General features: G+C 49.7%; 1 protein-coding gene across 9 annotated transcripts in view; it reads right to left on the reverse strand.

Moving 5' to 3' along the window:
* Positions 1-27,142, reverse strand: part of rxraa (retinoid X receptor, alpha a) — a 123,724-nt gene that overhangs the window by 43,936 nt on the left and 52,646 nt on the right. For 5 of the 9 annotated variants that reach the window (XM_023818611.2, XM_023818614.2, XM_023818613.2 and 2 more), the window contains exons 2-3: positions 13,435-13,548; positions 11,838-11,963 (exon numbers count right to left, since the gene is read on the reverse strand). In XM_023818611.2, coding sequence (XP_023674379.1) covers positions 11,838-11,963; positions 13,435-13,548 — 240 coding nt within the window. The remainder of the gene's footprint in view (positions 1-11,837; positions 11,964-13,434; positions 13,549-27,142) is intronic. The other 4 variants (XM_023818616.2, XM_023818618.2, XM_023818619.2 and 1 more) reach the window with 1 other exon arrangement.

Raw genomic sequence — 27,142 nt, forward strand, 5'->3', positions numbered from 1 at the left:
ATACAGAAAATAATCAACATTGTGTCTTACTTAAGGCTACTGAGGCATCACTCTTTCCTCTGTGACTCCAAACTGACCTCCTGAAACCTTCCTTACAGATCATCCGAGGTGCATAAACATCAACGGCACTTCTCCGCAGTGTTCTGGAACGTTCCATGAGCCAGCAGAATTACGGCTGTGATGATGAGTCCTCTGGCCTCAGGTAGCATGAGCTTAATGGGTTTGTAAGTTTGTCAGACTCTGAAGATTGTGGTGTGACATCCATGTAAGAGCCACAAGGATCCAGAACAAACTGGAACCTCACCTTCTACAGTAAAATATCCAGCCCTACAAACAAGCAAAAATGATAAGAGGCTTCAGTAAAGTCAAAAATATTGACTGAGCAAAGACATCGCTAATGGCTAGCAAGCAAAGATCAGCAGTCACCACCCCCTCAACGTCCACCCCTAACACTGAACTCCACTTGCCCTTGACCTAATAGCCAAGGGTTATAGGGAGCTCAACAGGCTTGTGGCTGTGGGATTCGCATCAGATCGGCCAGAATGGAATCCCCTCTCGGTCAGTCACTGGAACCTGCATGATAAGAGCCGGGAAGCTCGCCGGCTTCCCACCCGCACCGAACAAGATTAACACACCAATTAGCCTGAAGACTGCTGGCGCCCCCGCCCCCCCCCCATACTATTTCCCACACAAATACATTCAGACAGACCGGTCTGGATTGATAAACTCTCCTTCCGAGGTTGTTGTCCCATCTATTTTGAATAGGTACCAAGCAAAACACTCCATGGTGTTTGCTATACGGCTTCATGTCAAAGGGGCACAAAAGACTCAATTATGGTCAGAATGGAGAGGACTGGGTCTGATCTGGAGTAAATCAGCTGCTGGGGTATTTTGTCGGGGCATCCAGAGTTTAATCACCCATAACCGCAATTAAGGTCGTGCAAGTCTGATTCATAAAACACAAAAAAGCAGGCGAACTCCGAATTCCAGTAAAGCCAGTAAAACAGGAGGCCGATCTATTTTCGTATCGGCTGTAATGGCAGGGTTTGTGTCTGCAGGCAACTGGAATGTCGTGCCATCTCCCAGGAACCGCAGAGAACCGCAACATGTAAACTCAATTCTGGGGGCTGCAGTTTTTCCGACACAGCCCCCAAAAAAAAGACCTTCAAGGCAGCGTGTGACAGATATTGGCACGGATCCTGGTGGGGGGATGAGCAGGATGTATCTCCATCTCCTCTTCAGAAATGTTGGAATCTCTTCTCCACCCCGCCAGTGTCACTAACGGCCAACAATCCCAGAAGCGCCCATGCATGTTGCGGCAGGGACGGCCTTGTCCTGTTGTTGCCTTGATGGGATTAAATGCAAGCATGCATAGGTGATGCAGAAAGGCACCTGCCCCAGCCCCACCCTCACTCAAACAAAGTGCCTCATGGGAATGGGTCGAGGTACGAAAAGAGATTCCTGCAGGTTATGCATCGACTGCTAGCCCAGAGGGTCAGGGACTAAGTCCAGAGAGCCTTGGACCTTCTGCAGAAGTCGAGATGAACCAGGATGCTGACCACCTCCTCAAAGAATGCAATGCCAGCGACGATGGATAGAGCTGAGGTGAAGCCGGTGCACGGGGTGATGGCTTCGGCAATTTGCACGGGTGAAGAAGAAATTACGCAGTGCTAGCTAAGGAACCAGCAGGTCTTGTAGAGACTGCTGCCTTAGGCTGAGGATGGAATTAACGTGACATGTTGACCCAGGTGCTAATGAGTCATTCTGCACCCTCGAGAGCCTGCAGCATTTTAAGCAGGATAATGAGCGGAGGGTAAAAAATGCAAACTACAAAATCGCAACTGTTATTCGAGCAATTAGTGTGTTTTGACACCTGCAAATGCAGCACTCGGGGGAATAAAGTTACTGCAGCATTTTGGTGGGCTGTAGGAGATGTCTACCAGTTGTCTTGGATTCTTTTCCAAGCTCTGGATTATGGACCCATCAAAACCACAAGGCGAAACATAAACAGGAACGACAGAACAAGCCTCTGCCAGAATCTGTACTGGGAAAATTAGGACCGCTGCTATGGTATCGTGCTGACATTCTCCACCAAATGAGTGATGCATGGCTGGGGTCAAAGGGCAGGAACAGGTCAGAGAATGAGAACCTTCCTGCGGAGACTGCAGGGGCGACTTGATTCATGACCGAGAGCCTCACTGTGCCATCTCTCCTCTCCTTGAAATGCCTAAGAAATCAAATTACATCAGGGCAATTCATCATGGCCTATCCCTTCTCTGCTATTATCAGAAAGCTTATTGGCCATTCAGCTCATGAGCTGCACAGCGCGCTACATAAACACAAACTGCCAGGAGCAAAGGTTAATGTGTTTCAAACTGGTGTGCAGTCATTTCATCTGCATGACAGCATCTGAAGCCTGAATTCACCCCCACCCCGACCTGTGTCAGCTCCTTAGTAAACAGTAACTGCGCAACAAAGGTTAAGCGTCAAATACCTGAATCACGAAGCTGTTGCAGAAAGTCTTGGTTCTGCATATCCAGTTAAGCCATCAAGCCTTCATAAAAACCTATTCAGCTTATTCAGCGATTTTCATGCTTCTTTCCTTGCGGAAATAAAAATGATGGCTACAAAACTTACGAGAAGCATAAAAAGACAGAAAATATGTGTGGGAAAAGTGATTACAGACAAATCTGACAGATTGAGTCTTTTTTTTGGAGGAAGTAGAAAAAAATTGCCATTTTTCTCCTGGTCTGCACCTGGACTACACTGGAAAATGAAGATTGGGTCAATGGCAAAATCCTTCCCCTTCCCAATTTAAATCTCACTTTTCTTGACACAAACAGGAAGTCCGCCATCCCCAGCTTCCTGTGGAATGTTGCTCAGGTGACTGGGCTTCCAGACAGGAAAAGGTGCTGTTGTTTTAAAAAAGCAATTTCAAAGATCGAAAAGCACTTCGTTAAGGCAAAATGCAACCGGGGGGCGCAATTTATAGACGTGATTTTCAGCAACACGCTGCAGTGGCAAAATGGCATAGCGGGATGAAACCAGCTCAGTTTAAAAGGCAAAAAAAAAAATAAATAAAAGGCACCCTAGTCTGAGTTGGGGGGTAAAATCCAGCCACGTCGAGCAAGGATAGCGCGATCTCTCAACCAACCCGCGAGACTCTCAGACGGCGACTAGCGGTATGCAAGGAATGTAGTGAAACCCTACAGCATGTGTTCCTTACGGGGGGGCACTCGGATGCTGAGTTCAGAGCTGACGCTACGTGTATAAACATATATATATAGCATGAGACACAGCTCTACTGAATGGAATTACTGTTTTAAACCCACCCCCAAACCCGTCACCCCAACCCCCAAGGTCTATAACTTTTAATGGCCTTGATTTAAGACCTCACCATTTGGAGGTCCTTGTTAAAAACGGGAGGGGTAGGTATTTCAAGACAGAAGCATACCAGTTCACTCTTAATTCAAGGTCTAAAGGGATAATGGGGGCTCTCCTCTGTGATACGTGTTAATCCCTCTTATTCATTTTAATCCACTTAGGAATTGAAATTTCTCAATGTCATTGAGCTGCTTGAGTAGGTCCTTTAAGGCAGTGTTTCTCAACCCAATCCTCGGGGACCCCGAGACAGTCCCCGTTTTCACTCCCCCCAGGGCTTTAGGAGGAGCTGGGAGGGAGCAAAAAAGGTGGATGTCTGGGGGTTGAGAGACACGCTTTAAGGAGTTCCACGGGAGGAGGAGGCGCTTATCGGAAAGAGGGTCCTGTAACAGGTTGGGGGCCGCACTGATCCCGGACCAGTTTTATGGCACCACGTCTTTCGGTTTCGCTAAGCCTCTCTTTTGTACGGCACTGACTTTTGGGGATTACCCCCGAGCCACTCTCACCTAGGGGCCAAGGAGTCATTTTCAGTTTCCCACATTGGGCTAATAAGCTGATTTGTTTTTTACACCCCGCCACCACCCCCCATTTTTGCCTGACATCTCTTGGCGGACTCACTGATGCAGGGCCGCAACTCACATGCCAGGCTGCTTCATCACAGAAACAAGGCGGGCAGGCGAGCGGGACAGAACCGGGATCCTTACAGCATCACCACTGAGCGGGGCAGAACCGGGATCCTTACAGCAACACCACTGAGCGGGACAGAACCGGGATCCTTACAGCAACACCACTGAGCGGGACAGAACCGGGATCCTTACAGCATCACCACTGAGCGGAGCGGAACCGGGATCCTTACAGCAACACCACTGAGCGGGGCAGAACCGGGGGAGTCTTACAGCATTACCACTGAGCGGGGCAGAACCGGGATCCTTACAGCAACACCACTGAGCGGGGCAGAACCGGGATCCTTACAGCATCATCACTGAGCGGGGCAGAACCGGGATCCTTACAGCATTACCACTGAGCGGGACAGAACCGGGATCCTTACAGCATCACCACTGAGCGGGGCAGAACCGGGATCCTTACAGCAACACCACTGAGTGCACTTTTACACTTACATTGCTTCAGCACAGGTGCTCTCTGTGACTAATTTACCTAAAAACATGTATCTGTTTTCCTAAAAACACAGCCTGACTATTGGACGCAAGGCCTTCACAGTAATAGCCCTGCGTTTCATGGGCACTGAGCCCAGACTCTGGAATAGTGAGGAAAAAACAGTCAGGACAAGGGTCAGGTTTATTCCCTGGGTTTGCTGTGTAGAAACACAAGAGCTGGAAGGTTTCCAGGTACAGGGACCACTTCTACCACCAAGGACCATTGACCCAGAGTGCTAAGCGGCTTTCTCTTGGCAGAGATCCGCTCAAGACTCTGCAATGGGGGAATGGGGGTGCAGGATTCTAACAGGCCACCCCCAGGTGAGGATAATCGTTACTTAATTGATTGACAGCCCCACCCTCACTGGCCCGCAGCGGCAGGTTGGCACGGCCCACAGGCGTGACACTTAAGCACAGTTAGATCTCAAGCTACGGGCCTGAAATCCTATAACTACGATTTTGGTTTTGAATCAGCTGTCCTCAAATGTCCTAAAAAATGTTTTGATCTGTGAAAAGCTGAATATTTATGCTGCCTTTCAGCATCTCTGGTGATGTTATCGTCTATAAGATGAGTCAAGATAACTTGAAACAGCCTCACAGAGTATCTTCCAAGAATGATCCACCACATGAAATGTTACCTGATCACAGCCATATGACTGAACGTGGGAATTAAGCGACCAAAGCCACTCTTCTGGGCAATTACACACCCGCGTGAAAACAATTAGATTTAATGACCCCAAGTCATCACAGGTTCACAGGTAACTGAACACCAGCATGTGAGGCAAACTGGAGACCGGCACGCCGAATGTCATCCGACTGCATTTGGAAACAGAACCGCCAGCGCGATCAGGGGTCTTTATGCGGCCCGGTGCTCCTCGCAAGGATTCTCCGGTCTCCTGTTACGAAGGAAAACTGAATGGGATAACCCATGTGTGACCGGCTGGGTCAGGAAGCGGACACCTGCCAAGCGGATACAAGCGAAAGGGCCATTCTATGGCACAGATTCACCCCAAATAACTAAAAAATCACATCATGACCAGTGTTGTTTTTTTTTTTTTTTTTTTGGGGGGGGGACATAAAACCACCCCATCCCTTCAGTACAGGGAACAAAGAAAATGCACAGGATGAAATTCTTTTAGATTCTCGGAGTCCAGCACTTTATAGGGATCCCAAAATGTAACACTGGGGCCCTCCTGTGCTGGGGAAAGTCTATCGGGGCGAAAATCTACTGGGGACACCCCCTCACTTGGCGAAAAGTACCAGGGGACCCTGGGAGGGGGGGGCAAGGTTATATCAAGAAAACGTGCCCCCCCTCCCAATCAAGTGCATGACAGCTCAGCAATACCCCCCTCCCTCCCACGGCGCAGTACAGTCGGCGGCCCCGTGTGCGGACACTGCGATCCGCCACGGCAGATGGCTGGAGGTGTCAAACGCTCGTGGACGTGTCGGGCTCTGGTTACGGCTCAGTGCAGAGCAGCTGCGGGAGCTGAATATGACAAAAGCAGGAACGAGGAGAACCTCCTTCCGGCCAAATGAGCCGAGTGACCTACTTCACCCTCTGATTAAACATATATCTGTACATGAGCCAACGAGGGGTGCTAGGTGACCCTGAGCATTGCGTCCACACTCACGGGGACAAGCTGACCCCACAGAGTTAACCCATTCCTGACCGGTGGGCTGGGGGATCCAGTGAGGGGAGCTGCCACCATGCGCTGACTCTGGCACTGCCACACTGATCAGGGATCAGCAAGATGCTCGGGTGCCAAGCTGGACATCAGCCTCCAGAAAGGGGCACCAAGATTTCACATCCGAAACGCGAGCCGGTGACAGATGTGGGAATAAAGACCTCCTCTGTTTCCTTTCTCGGCAGCCTGGCGCCCTCCCCGTACCGCCATAGCCCCCGGAAACCTCACCATGCTTTCCTTCCTGCCTCTGCTCACAGCACCGACGGTTCCGCTCGATTCTCCCACTCGCCTGCCTCATTAAGCGGCCACGGTGGTTAATTAGCCTGTGTCCGTGTCGGTCCCGGACTTGGGGGGGTTTATGATGGCCCCGACACTCGCCACTAAAGGCTGGGGTTCTGCCATGGCTCCATTGGGATGTGCCGGGTGTACCAGGTCATGGGCTGAGCGGTTCTGATGCCCTCCTCCTCAGCACCCAGATCAATTTTCCCCAACAGGTCCCCAGTTGAGGGGTCCTTCCCATAATCCTCAGCAACACTCTCCGCTGTCACCAGCCCGGGCATGTATCCCAGCATGCATCAATGGTCGTCACAAGCGATTTCATCCATTTGCGACACCTCAAGGTCACGGTTCAAGACCCCCAACTCCCAACACGCCCGCCTATTTCAGCGACTGTGACAGCCTGCCATCCCCCCAACCCCCCAGCCTCAGGAAGTAGGCCTGGAAAAGGTTGTGCTCCCCGAAGTGGACAGCCCGAGAGGGGTGGGGCTGCCATATCCTCAAGCTCCGACCCGCTGCTCCATAAGATCGGCTTCTGTGACATTCGGATCAGACTCCCTGCAGCGGCCCTCCCCTCTCTGAAACACTCCCCCCCCCCCCCCCCCCCCCCGATGCTCCTCAACTATAATGCCAGGCATGTCCGATCGCTTTAGCGTCAAAGTGCCCACAACTCCCCTCGCCCCCCGGCCCTGCTCTCCCCCCAAAGGGATGCGGCAGGAACGGTCCAATCCCTGTCTCCTTTCGCCCTTCGTGTTTCTGGGCAATTCCTGGGCCCGGGACGACCCGTCCGGCTCTTGAGCCGTGACCGTGTGACTTTGAAGGGGCTGGGAGTGGCATATACGCTCCCATCACAAACGTGCGTGCCGGTCGGAGAGGCAGATGGGGGGAGCGGGGCCTCCACGCAGATGGCAGGAAGTCGACCGCCTGCCAGACGACAAACATTACGGCTTTTCAGCTTTGAGTGTTTCGGTTGTCTATGTGACTGGTGAAAAAAATGAAACACAAATAAACACACAAAAAAGAAATGATAACATCAACAGCTACCACGGAAAGTTATTATTTTTTCATTCGTACAAGAGGGTTGTTAAATTTTTAACGCCTGACAACAGAGCTGACGGATGAAGGAGACGCAGTCAAGCTGACTGAGCAGATTGGCAGCCCTCTGTGTTTCTGATCCAAAGCAGGCCTGGACCCCAGGAGCCGTGCCTGGTCTGGGCCGAAATCGCCCCCATCCCAGAACCCTGGGAGCAGAGAAGCGGGCTGGAGGGGGGTGGGATGGGGAGAAGGGGGTTTGGAGGGTATTTTGGCGGGCTGGGCTGTTCTGAGAAGCTTTCTGTCGAACGGCTCATTTGCAGGAAAGGGGAGAATCGCAACCGAGAACATTCTGTTGTCCTTGGCGGGCTGGCGCTAGTCCCGCACATACGAGCAGCGGCCGCGCTCCAGCTGTACCATACGTCCAGATTGGGCACGCCGGTCCGGTGCTGTCACACCGAGATTAAGCGAAAACGTTCTCTGGTAACAGACAAATGAGTCGCGGCGAGTCTCCGGCACGTAAGAAATCTGGGAACACGGGGGAAAAAAAACAAACAAATCAATAAACGAACCGCACAAAATCAGGCCCTTCCTTTCTGGAAAGGCCTCACCAAATTTCCCGCTTTGTTGATCTTTTGTTGTTTCCGAGTCCAGATGGGTCATTTGAAGCATCCCGAGAGAGATTTATCGTCCTTTTCCTAAGTTACTTAAAAAGCACAGCAGAAACCCTTTGCTGCATTTATACGGAATATACAGGGGAGAGGCTCTCAGTCTTAGTTTCGATGTGTCGGGATAATACAGATATGCTTTTAAAAAATCCATTCAGCTAGAAGAGCTTATAACCAATTCATTGGAGGGTTAGGTGCCAGGCACAAACCCCTGTGCTTTTGTTCAAACATATGGCAGCTGCATGATTGATGCATGGATGTAATAAAAATACAATAGGCGTGTATGTAGAATATGTCTAAATATGTGTATATTACATATGTAAGTATTAAATACTGACACAACATACACAACAGTTGTTCAGGTCTCCTAATAAAAATATTGCAGACCAAAACAGCAGCAGGTTAATAATTAAACATGAAGCACAGCTCAGAAAAAAAGAGTATCTGGTTCACGAGCTGTTCTTAGGGAACCTTTCCTCTCCGCTCAGCGAGTGACACGGGGAGCGAGAAGGCGCTCATCCCAGGCCGATTCCCATTAGGATCACGCACCGCAGTCCGTCCAGTTCCTGCCCTCTTCAGGTAAAAGCACCCCCCAGTGCCACGGAACAGACCCCGGGGGTGAGAGGTAGGAAGGGAAGGAGGTGGGTCCTCAGGATTCTGTGACCCTCCCAGTCAACGATCACATGACATACTATACGGTGAACTGCCATCCCATAATACCCCAGCGGCCACCTCCCATACTCCCACACCTCAAAACCTGCAGTCTTAACAGTCACGACAGTTCCCCTACAGCCAGGGGTTGGGGTCGGGGTTGGGGTTGGGGTCGGGGTCGGGGGGGGGAGAATGTACCACGTGATATATTCTGACCTTCGCCCTCCCTAGTCAGGTAGGATGCAGACCACTTCCGCAGGAGTCTGGCCCCTCGACACGCACCAACAGTGAAAAATACTTTGCCGCAGAAGTCGTCTTTAATTTCAAAAGAATCTGCAGTTTCTTTAAAAAAGAAAAAAAAAAGTCCCGTTACTGTTTCACGACCTCGTCGTAGTCAGATGATGGGAATTTACAGCGCGGCTTGGAGAGCCTGAGCCACCCCTCATTTCCTGTGGACCTCCAAAAAAACAAAGCAGAAGAAATGCATATGACGGGGGCGGTTGGGGGCAGTTGGGGGTTGGTGTAGCCGTTTGGTATTTTTTTTTACATCCCAAATCACAAAAGACAGTGTCCAGAATCTGTGGCGGAACAGCACAGATTAAAATGCCTTTCTCCTTGTTCTAGGCAACGCTGTGGCATGACATCATTTAGTTTCGAGTCCCGGTCTGAGCCCCCCCGTTATAATTCTGATTGCTGGTATTCGCAAATCACGGTCAAAATAATGTCTTTCTGTCACTTCTGAGGCCAGCAAAGGTGCCCTGGCAGACAGTCTGCAGTCACATCTGTCTGCAGTCGACATTTGGCAGCGGCAGAACTACGTTGTTTATAAACAATAAAACAAACGGAACAACACGAGGTACAGAGGATTTTTTGATCGCCTATCTTTTTGTCTGGATCATCACGCTGCACGGGTTTCATGGTTTCTTCAGTCACGTTCAGGGTGGCGGTGTGCTGCTCAGCTGGGTAGAACATTGGACCTTTGATCGAAAGGTCACAGGTTCCAATCCCTGGTGTCAGTGAAGTGGTCCACTGGCGGGTCCTTTTTGGAAAAAAACATCTGCTATATAAAAAAAGGGTAACACTTTGCATTAATGACACCTTCATAATGCCTTCATAATGCATTCATAGTGCATTCATAAACAGCATGTTCGTATGCCTTAATATCCTAACAGCTTTAATATACATTAGTAACACAAATTATATGAGCATACGATGATAATTTTTGCTATATGATGTTTGTTATTGATGTTAAGGCTATGCTGCTTATGAATGTTCTGTCTATGCATTATAAAGGCATTATGAAGGTGCAGTTAATGAAAAGTGTTACCAAAAAAGTAAATGTATGTGAACAATAAAGTTGCACCTTCAAAAATGAAGCACTGTGAGCTGGTCTGTTAACTGCACCGACTATGTGGTCACAAGGTCCGGCGGGCGGGGAGACGGACTACAGCTGGGCCGAACTCACGATCCGCTCAGCCTAAACTCTGCCGAGCCCTTTCCCGGGCCGGAGCTGTGGCACAGGTGCTGGAAGTCCACACTGACCCCACACGTGGTGCGGGAGGTCGCCCCAGAAACATGCCCGCCGCTCGTGGCTGTACGCATTAGGTCATTACTTACTCCCTGTAGAGGCGAAGCAACAAACCTCGCTATAGTACCTTTCATCTCCGCTTTGGGGGAGAGAAAGAAGCAACTGTTATTTCTTCTAAATGGTTCCCGTCGATAAATCAGCTCCTTAATTAGCCGGCAAAACAATTAAGCAGCGTGACAATTTAGAGTTTTGGAAACAATCACCACAATTAAGCCCCCGTAACGAGCGACGGAGCAGTAGGGCTTTTAAACGTAATTAAGGCTAATCAAACGATGGAATAACAGTGGTAATAAAACGCAGAGTGAGGAATACAGCCGCCTAACTAAACACGGTACCTGCACAAAATCTGGACCTGTCCCTCAAAGGACACTGAGGGGGGCGGCCTTCCTCTGTTTTTCCTGAACCCCCCCACTTTTTATCTGCGTATATATTCCGGCCCACTTAAAATGAAATGAGGGATGTAAAAAAAAAAAAAAAACAGGCTTTTTATACCATTTCGCGCAATGTTGTTTCTTTAAAGGGGAGTCCGTCATTTTTAGGGGTTGAACAAAACGAAAAAAAAGGATGTGTACCATGTGTGAGCTCAGCGCTGGCAGCCGAAGCCGCTTACGGGACAGGCGGCTGTGTTCATGAGGAAAAAATTAGCCCGGCGCTCCTCGGTGCTCACTGATTGGCTGCCGGAGTGGACCGCTCCGTTTGAGAGCACCCCAGACATTCCAGCGGATAATCTTTTCCATTCCTCCGTTACTCTCCACTCCGAGAGACAGAATCACAGCACAAGGCCTGCTTTGTGTGCCCCCCCCCCCTAAAAACTTGTTTTTCACTCTCCTGTACGAGGTCCTATCCAAAACTTGTTCTTTTTAGACTAAAAAGAAAAACTTAAACAAACGGTTGCCTTTTTTGAGATGGTTAAAAGCATGGATATTTCACTTCTTGTGGTTCTTTCTGGAACCAGTACTTATTTTTTTGGTGAGTGAAAGCAATGTAGAAAAAAAAAAAAAAACTCCACTAAAGTCGACCTCGGCTGCAACAGTAAAATGGCCCCAGTTCGCATGAGGGAGGCTGGATCAGCCCTGTGGAAATCTGCTTTCACAGAGTCCTCAACTTTTGTCCTTCACGGAGGGTGCCCACGATACAGTACCTCACAGTTTAAGTGTGGTGGGGCAGATTTACAGCAACACGATGCTTAATTAGAGAAGCCACTATAACGTCCGCCTGTAAACTTCAAGGATCCCGGCTCCTCGAACCCACGGTGCACCCGGTAGAGAAACCACAGTATTTCCACAGGCCCCAGCTAATCATAACACCCTGCATCTAAACTGCAAAAGAGCATTTTACACGTTTATTTTAATGCTCCGCTTGTGAGCCGTTATGGGCTGTGAAAGGGGGAGTGCCTGTTCACCTTTGTCTCGGAGGGCACCGGCGCAGGCGGGCGGGCACCAAGCAAGGGCCTCGACACGTGGGTAAGCCCTCCTCCAATCAGCGGAAAAGACGTCACGCGGTCCGCCGGCGGTATGCGGTCGTGTTTCTGGTGATAGTAACACAGCTTTGGTTATAATGACAAAATGTTTTGAACAAGATTATTTTCTTTAAGCAAACTTTTTCAATACCCAGACAAGGTGGTTTTGGAGCATTTCTCCACTGACCTCGGATTATTCAGAGAATGCTTCTTCAGCTGGGAAAAACATTTTTATTCAGCAGGTAAAAAGATTATTAATAATAATAATAATAATAATAATAATAATATCTTTTGGTTCATTTGTTGTGTTGTGGATTGCCAAAACTAGAATAATAATAATGAAATGAATCATTTAAAAATAAATAAAAAGTTAATAACTCACTGCTGAGGGAAAACTGACCCCCCATGTGTCATGACAAAGAGATTCTCTGTAACACAGCTACAGAAATACTCACACATCAGAATATATCATTCCAGAAACACGCGTGACACATCAATGCTGTATTAAGACAAATATTCTGCAGGTCAAGAAACACACAGAGTACATCAGGGGTCAAAATCACTGCTGACATTCAGACCATATTACCAGTGTTTTTAGACACACAAAACACAGGCAGATAATGTGAGTGAAACAGCCATGAATGGGGAGGTAGAAAGTCAGAGGCCAATTGACCAGATGACCCCCTCAGCACTAAGAGACCCCACACTGGCTTATCCTGTCCGCATCTCACCGGTACCAATCTCTGGCACTAAGGGTCAGCCAAAGGTCACAGTTGTAGCAAAACAGGCCTTGGTGACCCCCCCCCAAATGAAGAAAATTGAAGTGCAGAGCTGTGGTACCGCCAGTGTGACACTCTCCCCAGTTTCACTGCTGACTCGAAGCTATCAATTACAACGAAAAATCACTGAACATCTGTAAGTGTCACCAGTGGAATGGTCCAGTACAGAGACCAACCAGGCACTGAGACCAGCCAACATCTGTCCTGCAATCAATCATCAGTTATTACTTTACATTCAGTTGCTTTTCATACTTTGACCAGTTTATTCAGACTGGCCCCTACTGGTTAAGCACCTTCATTGGGAGCTTGACAGCTGGAATCTGACTGGGGAGGGTTTCGACTACTGAGTGATCAGCTCGGGGATGATGGGGGTCATACAGAGCTTCTGAAACCCTGGACTGTACATCCATGGTCCCAGAAAGTTTTAATATTTTAACCAAATTTAGGATGTTTTTTTGTCAAGATTTCTTTGTTATAAGAACACAAAATGAAGTAGAAAATGTTTTTGTTTCTCATACAGTAATAATAGCTCACATGGTTGTCGGGTCATGACACATGTGGATGTGTCACGTCTCCATAGCAACCAGTCTCCGCCTTAAGACCTTGTAGCGATAAGGCAGGGCTGTTGCTAAGCGAGTATGCCACCTAGTGCCGTGTGACATTTAGAATGATAGAGCAGGCTGAGGAGCGAAGGTGATGATTAGCCAGTTGGCCTGGGTGGGTGGGGGCGTGTAAGAGGTGTAGGTGGGGGGGTGTAATACCTGTGGATATGCGGCGCTGGTGAAGCGGGCACATGCCGCTGAAGCAGGAACAGGCCTCCCCCGGCCGTCCGCACTGGGAGGGTGCCGCTAGTGAGCACTGGGGCTTCAGAAACCCTGTGGGGGGAGACGAGAACAGGTCAGAGATGAGAGATGGGAGGAGAGAGAGAGAAAGAGAGAGAGAGATTAGAAAGTGGGAAGTGTCACTTTTTAGGTAAAGAAGAGGAGCATTCATCACACTCTCAAGCCTTGACCCCCAGCCTGTCTAATTTCTCAAATTTATTGCCCCCGCCCCACCCCCACCACTGCCAGTAGGGGACACCCCCGTTCAGGGGTTAGGAGAGGCAGCCCGGGAGAGAAGGCTGAATGCCAAGCAAGCAGGCTCTGTGGGGCAAAGGGGGGCAAATGGCCAGGGAGGCCATTATCTGACACAACAGGTCACCCCCCCCCCTCCCCCGCCACCCACAGGCACCACCTTCAACTCAATGCTGACAGACCCAACTGAACTTTAACCCTCACGCGACATCCCCCCCCCCCCCCCCGGCCTCCCACCAGGCTCTGCTCCCATGCCCTGTTTTCATGCCCCCACCCTCGATGCCATTGTCCTCGACACCTCTGCACCGCGAATGGCAGACAGGGGGCAGCACAGAGGGCAGTACAGGCTTTGCCCAACCTCCACGCTGAAGCAGGGATACTTAAAAAAAAATACCCCCTACCCCCCACCCTAAGTAAAACACCCACCATTTCCTCTGGGTAAAACCCTGTCACTCTGCATGGGCTCAGCAGGTGACATTTAAAGCAGGCTCAGGGACTGTGAAGAACTCTGGCTGGGGGGGGGGAGGATGCTGTCAGGCATATTCCTCGAAGCTTTGATTAAAATCTTAAAAAACAGCGGCAGGGGACTCCGGCACGCCACAGACGCAGAGAGGCGTCGCAGAAGGACCACGCGAGTGGCCCCCCCCACACGTGGCCGCGGAAGGCTGCCAGCCGCCGAATACGCCCGGAGACGGGGGCCCCTATATTTCAAACGGTGCTTTTCTGCTGGTTTTCCTTTCCCGAAAGAGTGAGCTGTGTCTGAGTGTCTGATTTTTTTTGGGGGGGGGGGGGGGGGGGCAGTGGGGGAAAAAACATCAGTAGAAAGACAAACTGAGGTGGCCATTAGTCAGAACCAGGACACATTTGGGCCTAAATCCTGGGCTAAGTTGCCCCCCACCGCCCATCACAAGCCTAAATCCCAGGCTAACTCACCCCCCCCCTAAATCTCTGGATAACTTGCTCCCCCCATTCCAAACCTAAATCCCTGGCTGACTTGCCCCCCAGGGCTGACGATGACGGAGAGCACATGGCTGGCTCATGTGTCTGCCAGTGATATGATATGATAGGCTGTCTCCGCGGTAACAGTCACCCAGGTGTCACTTATATGAGGGGGGTTATTGTTTAGATGGGGACTGGCTCACCTGCCTCTGGACCTGACGTTCCCTTACAAGCTCCATCCAAAATCATCGATGCCAAGGCACGGTACCTCGAAACAACCTGACGCAAGCCCTGCATCCTGAACGTTTCTCCTTTATTTGACTCAGAGCCATTATTTGACGCTCCAGCCATACACAAACACGACCCCCACACCTGAACTACACTTATAGTCCCCAGACACACTGTGTTTCTGAACCCAGTCTTCGGGGACCCCCAGACAGTCCACATTTTTGCTCCCTCCCACCTGCACCAGGCATTCTGTGTTCTCCATTGGCTGGGAGCAGGGAGGGAGCGAAAACGTGGACTGGCCGACGGTCTCCAAAGACTGGGTTGAGATACAAAGCTCTACAGGATAAGGATCGGATCCTATGCCCAGCCAATCCCTAACATGCTCGGATGTAGGCATGCAAATTGCGCATAGATCATGGCTTCTTCCACGCAGCAGAACTCAAAGGGTAACCGGTCCGGCCGGTTCCGGCAGCGGCCCAGAAAATTGCAATCCAGGGGAACCAGTGGAGAGCAGCACGCCGAGCCAGAGCGTCGCTGAATCAAGGAAATGCATACGGCAAAGTCACAGACGGAGCAGAAACGCTTAAAAATGCGACATACAAACCACAGCATCACAGAAGCAGTCACACCAAGGACAAGTCTGTATCTCTGGACCCAAATCCCTATGGCGCAGAAGCTACGAGGTGTTCAGAATAGGGCTGGCAAACTTCCTGCCTAATTTCAACTGTGTGCATGCATATATGTATATAATTTTAATATTAAATTATAGAGATTCACTGGAAAAAAATGCAGCTCGGGTAGCGGCAGGGAGAATGAAGATCAGCAGTGTGGAAATTATGTGGGTCAAGGTGAGTCACTGTGCTGGCGGAGGGGGGGGGGGGGGGGCTTTCCCCGCCGGAGGGGTAGTGAGGTTGGACCACGGAAGCTTTACGCTAACATCATAAAGGTCGGAAACTGGGTGACCATTTAAATGATCATTCTCGTGAACTGACAGGAAACGATAGAATAAAAATTCACTGTAAAAGTTTCCCAAACCATATTTATTGTTATATGTACAATGAACACTGACAAATTAACCCAAATTCTGTAACTGATTATGGCAACCTTCTGGAGAATCCAGTCACTCAGCTAATCAACAGTCTCCATGTCTCGATCTTATTTACATTTTTATCCAAAGCCTTGTATATTTTTTGAGAAAGCAGCGTCAGATGGCCCGTGGAGCGACTGGGAGTTAAGGACCTTGGTCAGGGGCAGGGGGAGAAGATTGGTCTCACACAAGGGGGGTTAGAGTGATAGCGGGAGGGGGGGTTCCCTTGTCAATTTTGCAGTGAAGGGCTTGGGGCCAAATGTCCCTTCGGTTGCCGCCCCCCCTCCTCTCCTACAGGGAGGACACAACTTAATACTTTTAATTCAAAGGTCTAATTATTGGAGGGGATGCAAGAAACCAACACCCAGCTCAGAGACCCATCCAAATCAACCCTCCAACTGCGGGACTTGAACCGATGACCCTCCAAACACAGAAACAGCTTCCAAACCCACAGAGCCACAGACTACCCTAATTTTCCAGCCACTCATCTAACACAGGGGCTTGGAGAGCCAAGCGGCACAAGACACATGGTAGGGAACGCCCCCCCCAGACAGGACGGCAGCCTGCTGCGGGGCTGTGAACCAAAAGCGGAGAGAGAGCCTGGGGGTCTGACGGTCATCTGAGGAACGACAGGATCACGTGGATGATCAGCCCTGCAACTTCAACCTCTCCCTGTCTTCGTTTTTTTTCATAGAAGAAAGACGTGGCCAAGCATGATCAATGGGACACCCCCCCCCCCCACTCCTTAGAACACCAGCCTCATGGCTACACAAAGAATCAGTCCGAAATACTGCCATTCTGTACAAACTTGTTAACCAGCTCTTGCGCGAAGCAGATCTTTATCTCTGTGAAAGGGGAACCAGTTTCTGCTCCGTCTCCCAGCAATAGCTGCAGGAAAGGCAGCGACGGTGGGAAACGTGCGCATGCAGGTCCACCTGGCCACGCCTGGACTGGTGGCGAGAGGAAGTTTAATGATCCTTCTAGCTCTCTGATTGGCTCTCTGAGTCCTGTGCACCTCTTGGCTTGATACAGATGCTTGCTTGGTAAAACCAGATTAGATCTTTTAATTTTGTTTCATTTAGTTTTTCCTGCCCAGTGCAAATTCTTTACTAACAACACAGACAGGCCCCAGTGGGATCAAACATCACTTGAACATCCAATCTCCAGATGCCACGGCCTCTCTGGGGACGTCAGTGACCCAAGAGCTTACTCGTTAAAGCTAAAGTGCTAATGAAAAGTCGTCCTGAGAAGTGGGCGGAGCCTGAGAGTACCTTCCAGGTCACTTTTACTGGCTCCAATATCATCTACCCCTTTGAAAGTCAAGCTTTACAAGACCCGCGGCGGACCTGGGAGCGGCCATATGGTAGCCCTCGCAATCCCAGGCTCTCCCGTTTGTGTACTGTTGCTACGGCAATGGAACCCAAGGTCAGAGTTCAGTGGGCGGTGGGCTATAGATCACAGGACTCATAAATGTCCCCGGGTAGCAGACTGGAGCCAGGCCTTCAGGTGGCAGGACATCGGGGACCTCCAGCGTGGACTTCTTCATTCACCTTCAGACATCCATTGAGGAGCATAGACCCCCCCCCCCCATAAAAGCCCCCCCACATGTTTTGGTGTGTACAGAGGCCAGTATGCCTCCTCTGTGCCATGTGAGCACTCAGCTGAAGAGAGGTTTTCACCCTGAGGGAGGTTTCTATGGCGTCACAAGGTCATGTTCAAGCTCTTGCAGGCCATGAACAATGCAGAGAATTCTCTGGCGGACCAGCACTGAGGTCAGAGGTCACAAGTGCATGTTTAAGTACAGCTCTCCTTAATCTGAGCTCCCTGTCCAGCTTTCGTTTAATGTGCCGCACTGCTTTATAGCTGGCCAATCCGTGCGATTTTTCCTCCTTCGGCTCTGCACATGTGTAAGTATCCAACTGTGAAATAGTTAGCAGACTTTGTTAGTTCTTCCTTAGGCAGTGCCAGTCTCAACTTCAACATTTCTTCAATCTCGGTGCATATCTATTAAAACCATGGTGAAGATATACAGAAGTAGGAAAAAGGAAGAAGGTTCTGTAGACTCTTCCTCTTTAAAGGAAGCTCTGAACGACGGGACCTTTCTGGAAAGAACGTTCTCTCTTCAAGGACCATCAGCACAAAGACATCCTGTGAGATCCTGAGAGTTCTGCTCAATCAGCAATCTGTGCTCTCTTGTTCCACCTCAACTGACTCTCACTCTGAGCCATCTCTGCCTTGAAGCATGGCACACAAAGTCACTCTTTCGAGCTAGAAAATCTCTCTCTCTCTCTCTCTCGCCTGGAAACAGGAAAGGAAGCACTTCAGGAAATGATTGTGCACATTTTGGAAAACACGGCGTAAACATTTTCACCGTTGGGGAGGCAGGGGGGATGGGGCACCAACATTGTCTTGCCAGGGGTGCGGTGGGGTGAGGTGGGCCAGGGGGGTGGGGGTGCCGAGTAATATCTCAACCGATTGCATTCTGAAAAGGCTGCTAGTCAGAATGAGACTTCCTCCGGGTTTCCCAGAATGCATCAGCAGATGACTGTCACTGGTGCACTAAAGCTAAGTCCACACAGATTTGTCAATGAAAGTGGTTCTGCATGTGCCCCCGTCATCAAACGAGAAGGCCGACTCCATCTAACTGCACCCCACCTCAAAACTGGCTGAACTGTATTTTATTTCAATAAATAAAAAAAAAATAATTATTGCTATAAATACATGTACCGATAACAAATCTCTGTGGTCGTCTGTGGTGTATGTGATACATATATAGTGTTTCATATATATATATATATATATATATATATATATATATATATATATATATATATATATATATAGTGTTTCATACCCATCAGATTTAACTAGGAGGTTAATACTTGGCCGTGACACATCGGCCTGGACGCAGTGCGGTGTGAGACCACATCGCAGAGTGACAAATCGCCGCGCCTCCCCCCCGCCCCCCCCCAGGCAGGTCACATGGCGCGTGTCCTCAAAGCCCGCGCCCTCCCAGCAGGCCTGAATCTCACGCGGCGGATGTAATCTGTTTAAAGCCAGGCCCAATTACACAGAGCAAACATTACGTTATTTAAAGAGGTTGCGGGGCTTTCGCAAAAGGCCTCGGCTACAACGAAAGCCATTTTTAAACACCCGTTTGTTCCACGATAATGACCTAATGCGCCACATGCATGGAATGTTACGCAACACCCCTCAGGGAAATCATTCTGAATATGAACCAACTGGCCGTGACTTTAAAACAGATTTCACTTAACCGTCTGCACGATTTATATTGCATGTCTGATATTTCAAAATAACTTTTATATAATTCAATATTTGTGCCGATGATGAGTATTATTATTATTATTTCATATTATTATTATTGCTAGAGCATCTGGATTCCGTCTCTAGCTGGAACCCGACACGGTATTCCACTCAATGTGTCGTAAAAACCCAGCGCACGCGAGCGAATAACGAGAGGCGTAATCGCAAGCGAGAGGAGCGAGGCTGTGTTTGGGGCATGGGGTGGCTGGCACGTGCTCTTTCTCCCCTCTATCAAATCTGACACCATCTGTCTCACAAGGAAACGAAACAGACCAGTGAGCGAGTAAGAGAGAGAGAGAGAGCGCATCGCCAAAACCGTATCTGCTGACAGCGAGGGCCACTGTTTCGGAAAAAAAAAGCAGCAAAAAAAAAACCACGTTAAGGTCTGCCCCGCGTAACAGGACGGCCCGCTGCGCGTGGGTCACCAGTGAGCCCATTTTGAGCATGGGGGGGGGGCGGTGCACTTTTACTGACCGAACATACAAGGGCACATTCGCTGAGGAGGATGAAGGTCAGATAGCTATTTACGGTCTTCCTCACAGGCCTGACCACGCAAGGCCTCTGCTCTCCACGCGCCCGTGTGCCCTTTGCCGCGGAGCTGCAACAATTACCCAGTGGGCAGGGGGGCTGGACAAAATATTCAAGCCTGTGCTGTACACCATCTTTCATTTATTCAAATAAATGTTCTATTACTGTGTTATTAATATGCAGCGTGAGACACGGGGCCAGGGAGGAACCAGCAGAAAGAATTCCCAGACGGGCTCACTGAGCGCGCTCCACTCCGGTCACGTGACTCTCCTTTTTTGCTTTACCGGTCTTTAATTTTTCTTGGGGGGGGGGGAAGGGGGGGTCCCGTCTCTTTGAAAATGCTACCACAGACCACAGGAAACGGGTAAGGGTGCGGTGGGAGGGAGCACGGCGTAGGGTGTAGGAATCTCGGCCTGGTTTCATAAATTGAGTTCTCAAGCAAAAACTTTTACATAACTTTAGCACGTTCTGCGGGTTCCGGATCCGGGCCCAGACACACGCGCCCCTGTAAACCTTAACCGTAAATCACTCCAGAAATGACACATGAGCATCAGTACGGGTAGGCCAGCCTGCTGTCTGCTATCAGCGCTGCCATTATTCTACCCCCTCTAGGTTTTAGTTTGAGGGATTTTGACTCTCATTATGAAACCGACTGTTACTTGGGCAGGAAAAGTCTCAATAACACCAGGCCCTTCAGTCAGCGAGCGTTCCATCGCAGTTCAGCTAATTCTGTCCAAGTTCAGGTAATCCTATGGTCGAAACAAAGCACGCCCCCCCCCCCCCCCAAGTAAAAATCCCGTAAGTGGCACAGAGCACCTGCCGCCTTGTCAAGAAAACTGCACTTGTGAGAAAACATCCCAGGAAAAAACACTCCAGCCTTCAGTTTCCAGCCACATACATCTACCAGGAGGACAAAGAAAAAGACCGGCGTTATTTCTTGCAGTGCTTCTGGCAGTGTTTCCTGCAGTGTTTCCTGCAGTGTAATCTCCGTGGTGAGCTTCAGCTGGAGATGTAAAGCTAGTCTCCTATGCCAAGACAGCAGAACAAACTCTCCCGTATCGCTAGCCCGAGTTGGGAGCCAGAGACCGACATACCGAGACAAACATGACCATTTTACTGGTGTGCCGGCTACAAAATGGGATTTCTGGTAATGTGAGCACAGGATTTCAAAGAGCTATGTGTGCAATGTGGCCCCTGGGGGAATGTAAGTTGTCTTTGAATCGCTGCATCCCTTCAGGGTCCGTCCCTGTCTGACGTGCAAGTCCACCGCATGCTCGCAGCAGGAGACGGCCCGGCGTGTAATTAGTCCATCTCTCGCTGTGCTGGAGCCTGCGGCCAAACTGGCCTCCATTGTGCAGGAGAACTTGGCGTGCAGGTATGGGATGGGGGGTGGCACTGACTGTGCTGAGATGTGTGTGTGTGTGTGGGGGGGGGGGTGGTTCAGGGAGACAACAGCATGCATGGGGGTCCTTTTCCCTTTTCTTAAGAGCAATACTATAAAGTGGTCCCTTTTCAGAAGACAACATGATGAATTCAAGGTAGGAGGGAGGCAGACCTACCGTCTTGGGGAGACAACACTTGGGAGAGGTTGCATGTCATGGGGGTTTGGATGAAGTGATTCTGTCCTGGGCCCTTGGGCAGGAGAAGGTGAACGAGAGAGTGTGGTAACAAGGTTGAAGTGTAAAAATGGACGGAAGTGTGGGAAAAGAGTTCTGCTCGTGCCGCGGTACGACACTGCGTCCCTATGGCAACAAAAATTACTCTCTGCAACCGCGTGGGGCTTCGAGACTCCAACAGCTGATAAAGAAATTCAATTTGTGCGATTAGACTCCGGGCTGCCTGTGAAGGGCTTCATCTCCATGGGTGGGGACATGAATGACTTTGGTGTCCCGTGTCCAACTAAGGAAACCTCCGTTAATGAGTCACGTGGATCAATTACTGCCTCAGCGCTGGTTCTAACAAAGTAAAGGAGTAATCGAGCACTGATTCTGTGAAATCACATCAAAAAACAGATTTATCCCAAGCAGGCCAAAATGGCCCCCATTTCATTAAAAGGCTGTTATCAGAATCACTCCACTCTAATTGCGCATTATAATTATAACACGATTTATCTTGCCCGTCTTTATATAGGGACTACTTATAATGATATTTTATTGGGTGTTCTTCGGTCAGGCTTAGTAATACTTCACTAATTAATTTAGTGTCTCTTGTCAGTGGTGTTCTTAAGATACTGTACTGTACTAACTTAAGATGCTGTACTGTACTAACATAAGATACTGTACTGTACTAACGTAAGATGCTGTACTGTACTAACTTAAGATGCTGTACTGTACTAACTTAAGATACTGTACTAACCTCCCAGACAAACCTGCTGAGCCCCAAAGGAGGGCAAAGTTTGGATGATTTCCCTAAAAAATCTGGAACATATTTGGATTGGTCTGGGTTCGCCCAACATTTAGCCCCCCCCCCCCCCCCACCTACGAACACAGGAGCCCCTAACCTTGCCAGCCCTCTCCACCTCACTCTCTGTCCAGCCCCGATTCTGCTGGGGACCCCGTGTGTCATGCGACGCCCCGGCCCTCCCCTGGCTGGGAAACAGAGGAGGGCAGAAGAGGTGGACGATGGCCCGACTTTACAGGACAGGGGTGCCGCTCTTTGTCACGCCTGAAACAGGACTCAAGGACTGGGGAAACCTCACCCGAGTGAAAAAAAGTCATTCCTTCATTACAGAAAACGAAACTGTCAACATGCTCTCCAGGTAGCTCAATAACAGACTCAGACGCACCCCCAATAAATTTTTAAATTTCCTTTCTGTTAAATTCATCGACAGCTCAATGAAGACGTGATGTACACTGGAAGAAAAAAGGTCAAACTCATCTTGCCACGATGATTTAAATGCTTAAAATGTAACATTTATATCGGGCTAGTAAAGAGAGAAAAACTGCCAGAGTGAAATATTCATAAAAACAGCCCTGGAGTTATGATGGGCTGTTCTTGTTTGGAATGAAGACTCTGCCAGATTAAAAGAACATAAAATCCCCTTTTCTGCCTTTTAAGCAATTTACGTGCGAATTTTCTGCGTGCCTGCTAAATGGGACAGCTTCCGTCTGCTTCAGCTTCCGTCTGCTTCAGCTTCCGTCTGCTTCAGCGCAGTCGGCAGAATTGATGATTCGGACGAAAAGGCGAGGTCCGTAAAGGTCTGGACATGCACAAGTTTCTTTTGAGCAAACGAAATGGGTCAGCAGAGCGTTTTTTGTGTCGGTGCCTTCGACAACTGTCTGTGAGCATCTGCTCCTCACGTAAACAGTAAGAAAACAGCTTAATTGGAAGCAGCTGTATTAATTGGATTTCTGTTCTGTTTATTCTGGTTGTCTTGCTTTTAATTTCGTGTGACACCCTCTGATTTCCTCCACAGAATTGGCTCTTTCAGTCCCAGTCACATCTGTCCGGTCACCTGGTAAACGTTTTGTTTACCGATCGATTTGCCTACGGTTAGTGGTTATTCCTGTTTTAGGAAATATTTCTAGTTGAATGTAACTAAATCTGTCTTAAAATTAAGCCGATTTTTAACATGGTTTCTCAGTTGTATTTATAAAGTTTTTGTTTGTTAATTTAAGAAATGTTTGCCAGGAACATGCTAATAGATTATGCCTCATCCATCCATCCATCCATCCATCCAAATCCTTGTGCTTATATAACACTGAGTCTGGAGCCTCTCTGGAAGCGGCACTATCGTCCATCACAACAATAACACACACCAAGCCCAGTTAATAATGACATTAATCAATCAGGCATTAATGTATAAAGGAGGGAATAGCCTTTGTCACTGGTGGTAAATGACTCTTCCTTCTGCATATACAGCAAGGATCCATTGGGATCCTGGAGTTTTGGGAATGGCTGACCTCCCCCGGCAGGAAGTGCCCGGAATTCAGGAAGCAGAATGTCGTTTCCCAGGTGGCTGACCACACCTCAGCGCTCTGACTCCCTCACGGGAGTCTGCTGGGAGTCATAGCCATTCCAGTAGAATTCTCTCCAAGTGTCTCCAGCTGCGTTTCCCAATCACTCCCTCGCCTCGGCCCCGTGTCCTGGCCGTGGGGCGGTCATGCAGGGCCGGGGCCATGGGGAGGGCTACGGGGCAGACTTCACCTGAACCCAGCCACCAGCGGATGTCAAGGGGCTGGGGGGGGCATCTGACAACATGGGCACAGCAGGTGCCGGGGGGGGGGGGGGGCACGTGCACTCACCTGCCTCCTTCTGCCGCTCTTCAGGAATGGCCACATGCCACGCATTCCACTCGCAGGTTCCCGCCGTGCCGCTTCACGGGGCGGGGCCTGTTGCCGAGCAACCGTGTCGCACAGGGGTTTTGGCTGCTACCCGGTTTCATGCTCCCCCTCATTCACCAGCATTTTTCAAGGCATGTCGCTGCAGCTTTATTTCCTATTTGCCGAAAAAAGACACATGCCCCCCCCCGGCCCGATCTCCTGGGACTCCCACACCCACCAACAAACATCCCCGCCCGCCGGTGATGTCATCGAGTTTCAGCGATGAAGGGGCAGAAATCTCTGGAGTAAAATGCAAAAGAGCTGAATGGAAACGTGTCCCGATTCAGGTTTTTCACCCCCTTGCAACTCCCCCCCCCCACCCCCAGAGTAGAGAGCAGCGCTGCTCCTTCATCCTGTTCCCCGGCAGAGCATTGTTCTCCGATGACTTCCCGTTCCGCGGGATCGACAGAGAGATATGAGGCGTAAACACAGCACGCCACAGCCCCCTACACCTACTGGCAAGCCTCTATGTTCCCTCCGCTGCCCTACTGTCTTTCCCTGAGGAATGTGACTGACAGCTTCTAGACACCCCCCCCCTGCCCCATTCCAGATGCTCTATCCGAAACTCGCAAAAGCTTTTAAAGAAACAATGTGCCCCATCAACAGGAGAAGTGCAAACAAACACAGAGGCGTCGGCCTTGCCGGAACGCTTTGGGATGCATGAGCTGGCTGGGACAGTTAGATAATTACCAACAGATACCAGCGCCGGCTGCTGACAGGTTCCCCAGTAACGGAACTCAACCGTCGAGATGTTTATCGATCCAAGCGAGCCGCATCGGCGTGAAATGCTGGGCGGGAAATCGCGGCCCCGCGCATCCGGCCACATTCCCGGCGCCCTCAGGTGCAGCTAAGGCGAGAGAGAACGGCGTCGTTACGGGAACCGAGTCCAAGCACTTGCGTGAAGCCGCCCTCGCATTGCCAAGCGGAGAGCGAGAGAGGGGCGAAAGTAGGTCAAGGCACACGCCGGCGATCGGATTAATCTTCTACAGCGCGTGGCTGCAGAGTGAGCAAATATGTTGAGTTTCTGGGGGAGTGGATCAGGTCCACAACTCATTGTGCTTTTTCTTGTGATTGTTGTTCCTATTTCTACCTGGAGGTGGGAAGGGGGGGGGGGTGTATACAGCAGAATGAGAGGACAGTTTCCATACGGGTGACTAAGATTCTGCAACTGTTAGTGACAGGTTCGCATAGAGTTTCGTGTGACAGAAGAAAAAAAAAAAAAAAAACAAGAGCAGATCGTATCGCTCTCATCCCATAGCAGGTCTTCTGCGAGAAGTGAGACAGCAGAAAGCTAAGGGAAAACATTTCTGAGAAAGAGATCCCGGGCCGTCCGAACCGAGGAAGGGGGTCAGCTGGCAGCGACCCGCCTTGGGGGAAAAAAACAGCGAGATGAGGCGTAAAAAAAACCAATGGGGCATTTGTGTGGATGAGGTTTTGTGTGATGTGAAGATGGCTAGAAGTCTGGGGTCTTTCAGGGCAAATGTGCTGGTCTTTATGGGCACTTTCGCCAGAAATGAAAACCCCGCTATAGTCAAAAAAGCTCCTTCAGCACTGCAGGGGAGTACGGACATAAGGAGGGGCCGTAATTCATAAGGAGGGGCCAACCATATCATTAGCCGATGATATATTTTGAATCGGTGAATGACCGGGAAGGGGCATGCTGGGGACCAATCAGCTTTCAGCCGGGGCCAGTGCCCCTGAGGCCCCGCCCCTGCATATGCCCCCTGCCAGGACCATCATGAGAAGACGCTGTCTTTCGTCGTCATTAAATAACAAACGTGGACACGACAGACGTGAGAAATCCAGAACCTGGGGTTGTTGAGCTGTGTGCGTGTCGTCATTTAATTGATTTCCAGCGAACGCTTACCCAGCAAGTCACAGGGGCCTGGAGTCCCTCCTCAGTAATAATAGGTCAAAGCCAGAGATCCACCCTGGGTGGGGGGGCATGGGGCAGGGCGTCACGCCATGCAGAGGTGCACAAAAGGGCTATTTAGAGCAACCGGTTCACCCAACCTGCAGAACCGTGGGAGGAATCCAGAATGAAGCATCAGGCCAGACCTAGAACCATGTAACTAAAGGGTCTGCAGGACCTGATGGATGATCCATCCTGTTCCCTCATATATAAACATTTGTGGGAAATATTTTCAGAGCCAAATTCTTCAGGAGTGATTAACTATGGTGTTTAACAAGCAAGTACCGCGATGGCAAGGTCTTTAGGCAGCAGATGTGGCACCTTGCCAGCGATCGGACATGTCACAGATTAACATCAGATCACCTGACAACTCACTGATTGCGATCGGTCTCTCAGGACTGTGTAAAAGTGACTAAAAAAGAAAATGTTGATTTTATCTCTGTTGCTGAAGGTGCTTTTCTTGAGATCATCATTGCAGAACAAGGTGCACAGAAACAGCGCCATGAGTTAATTAAAGGCAGCTTGAATTAGCCCAGCAAGACAGAAGAGATATCAGGCACTGATTTAGAGAGACAGAATGTCACAGTTTGTTTGCTGGACATTCTCAGGCCACCTGAGTGCAACTCAAACTGGGCCAAAACCGAACAAAAAAGGGGAATGATGTGACACAGCTGGACAGTGTGCTTCTCAGCCGCCTCCGTCACACACAGGGAGCTCTTTCTCTCTCCCTCCATCACTCTCTCTCAATCCCTTTTTCCTCCCTCTCCCGTTTTCTCTCACCCCATCTCTCTCCTTTCTCACCTTCTCTATCTTCCTCTCTCCTCTTCACTCCATTGCTCTCTCTCCTTCTCACTCCCTTTCTTCCTCTATCTGATTTACCCCCATATCTACCTGATTTACCCCCATATCTACCTGATTTACCCCCATATCTACCTGATTTACCCCCCATCTACATTATTTATCCTCATATCTACCTGTTTTACCCCCATATCTACCTGATTTACCGCCATATCTACCTGATTTACCCCCATATCTACCTGATTTACCCCCATATCT

Source organism: Paramormyrops kingsleyae, chromosome 7 (genome assembly GCF_048594095.1).
Source record: "Paramormyrops kingsleyae isolate MSU_618 chromosome 7, PKINGS_0.4, whole genome shotgun sequence".
Classification (NCBI taxonomy): domain Eukaryota; kingdom Metazoa; phylum Chordata; class Actinopteri; order Osteoglossiformes; family Mormyridae; genus Paramormyrops; species Paramormyrops kingsleyae.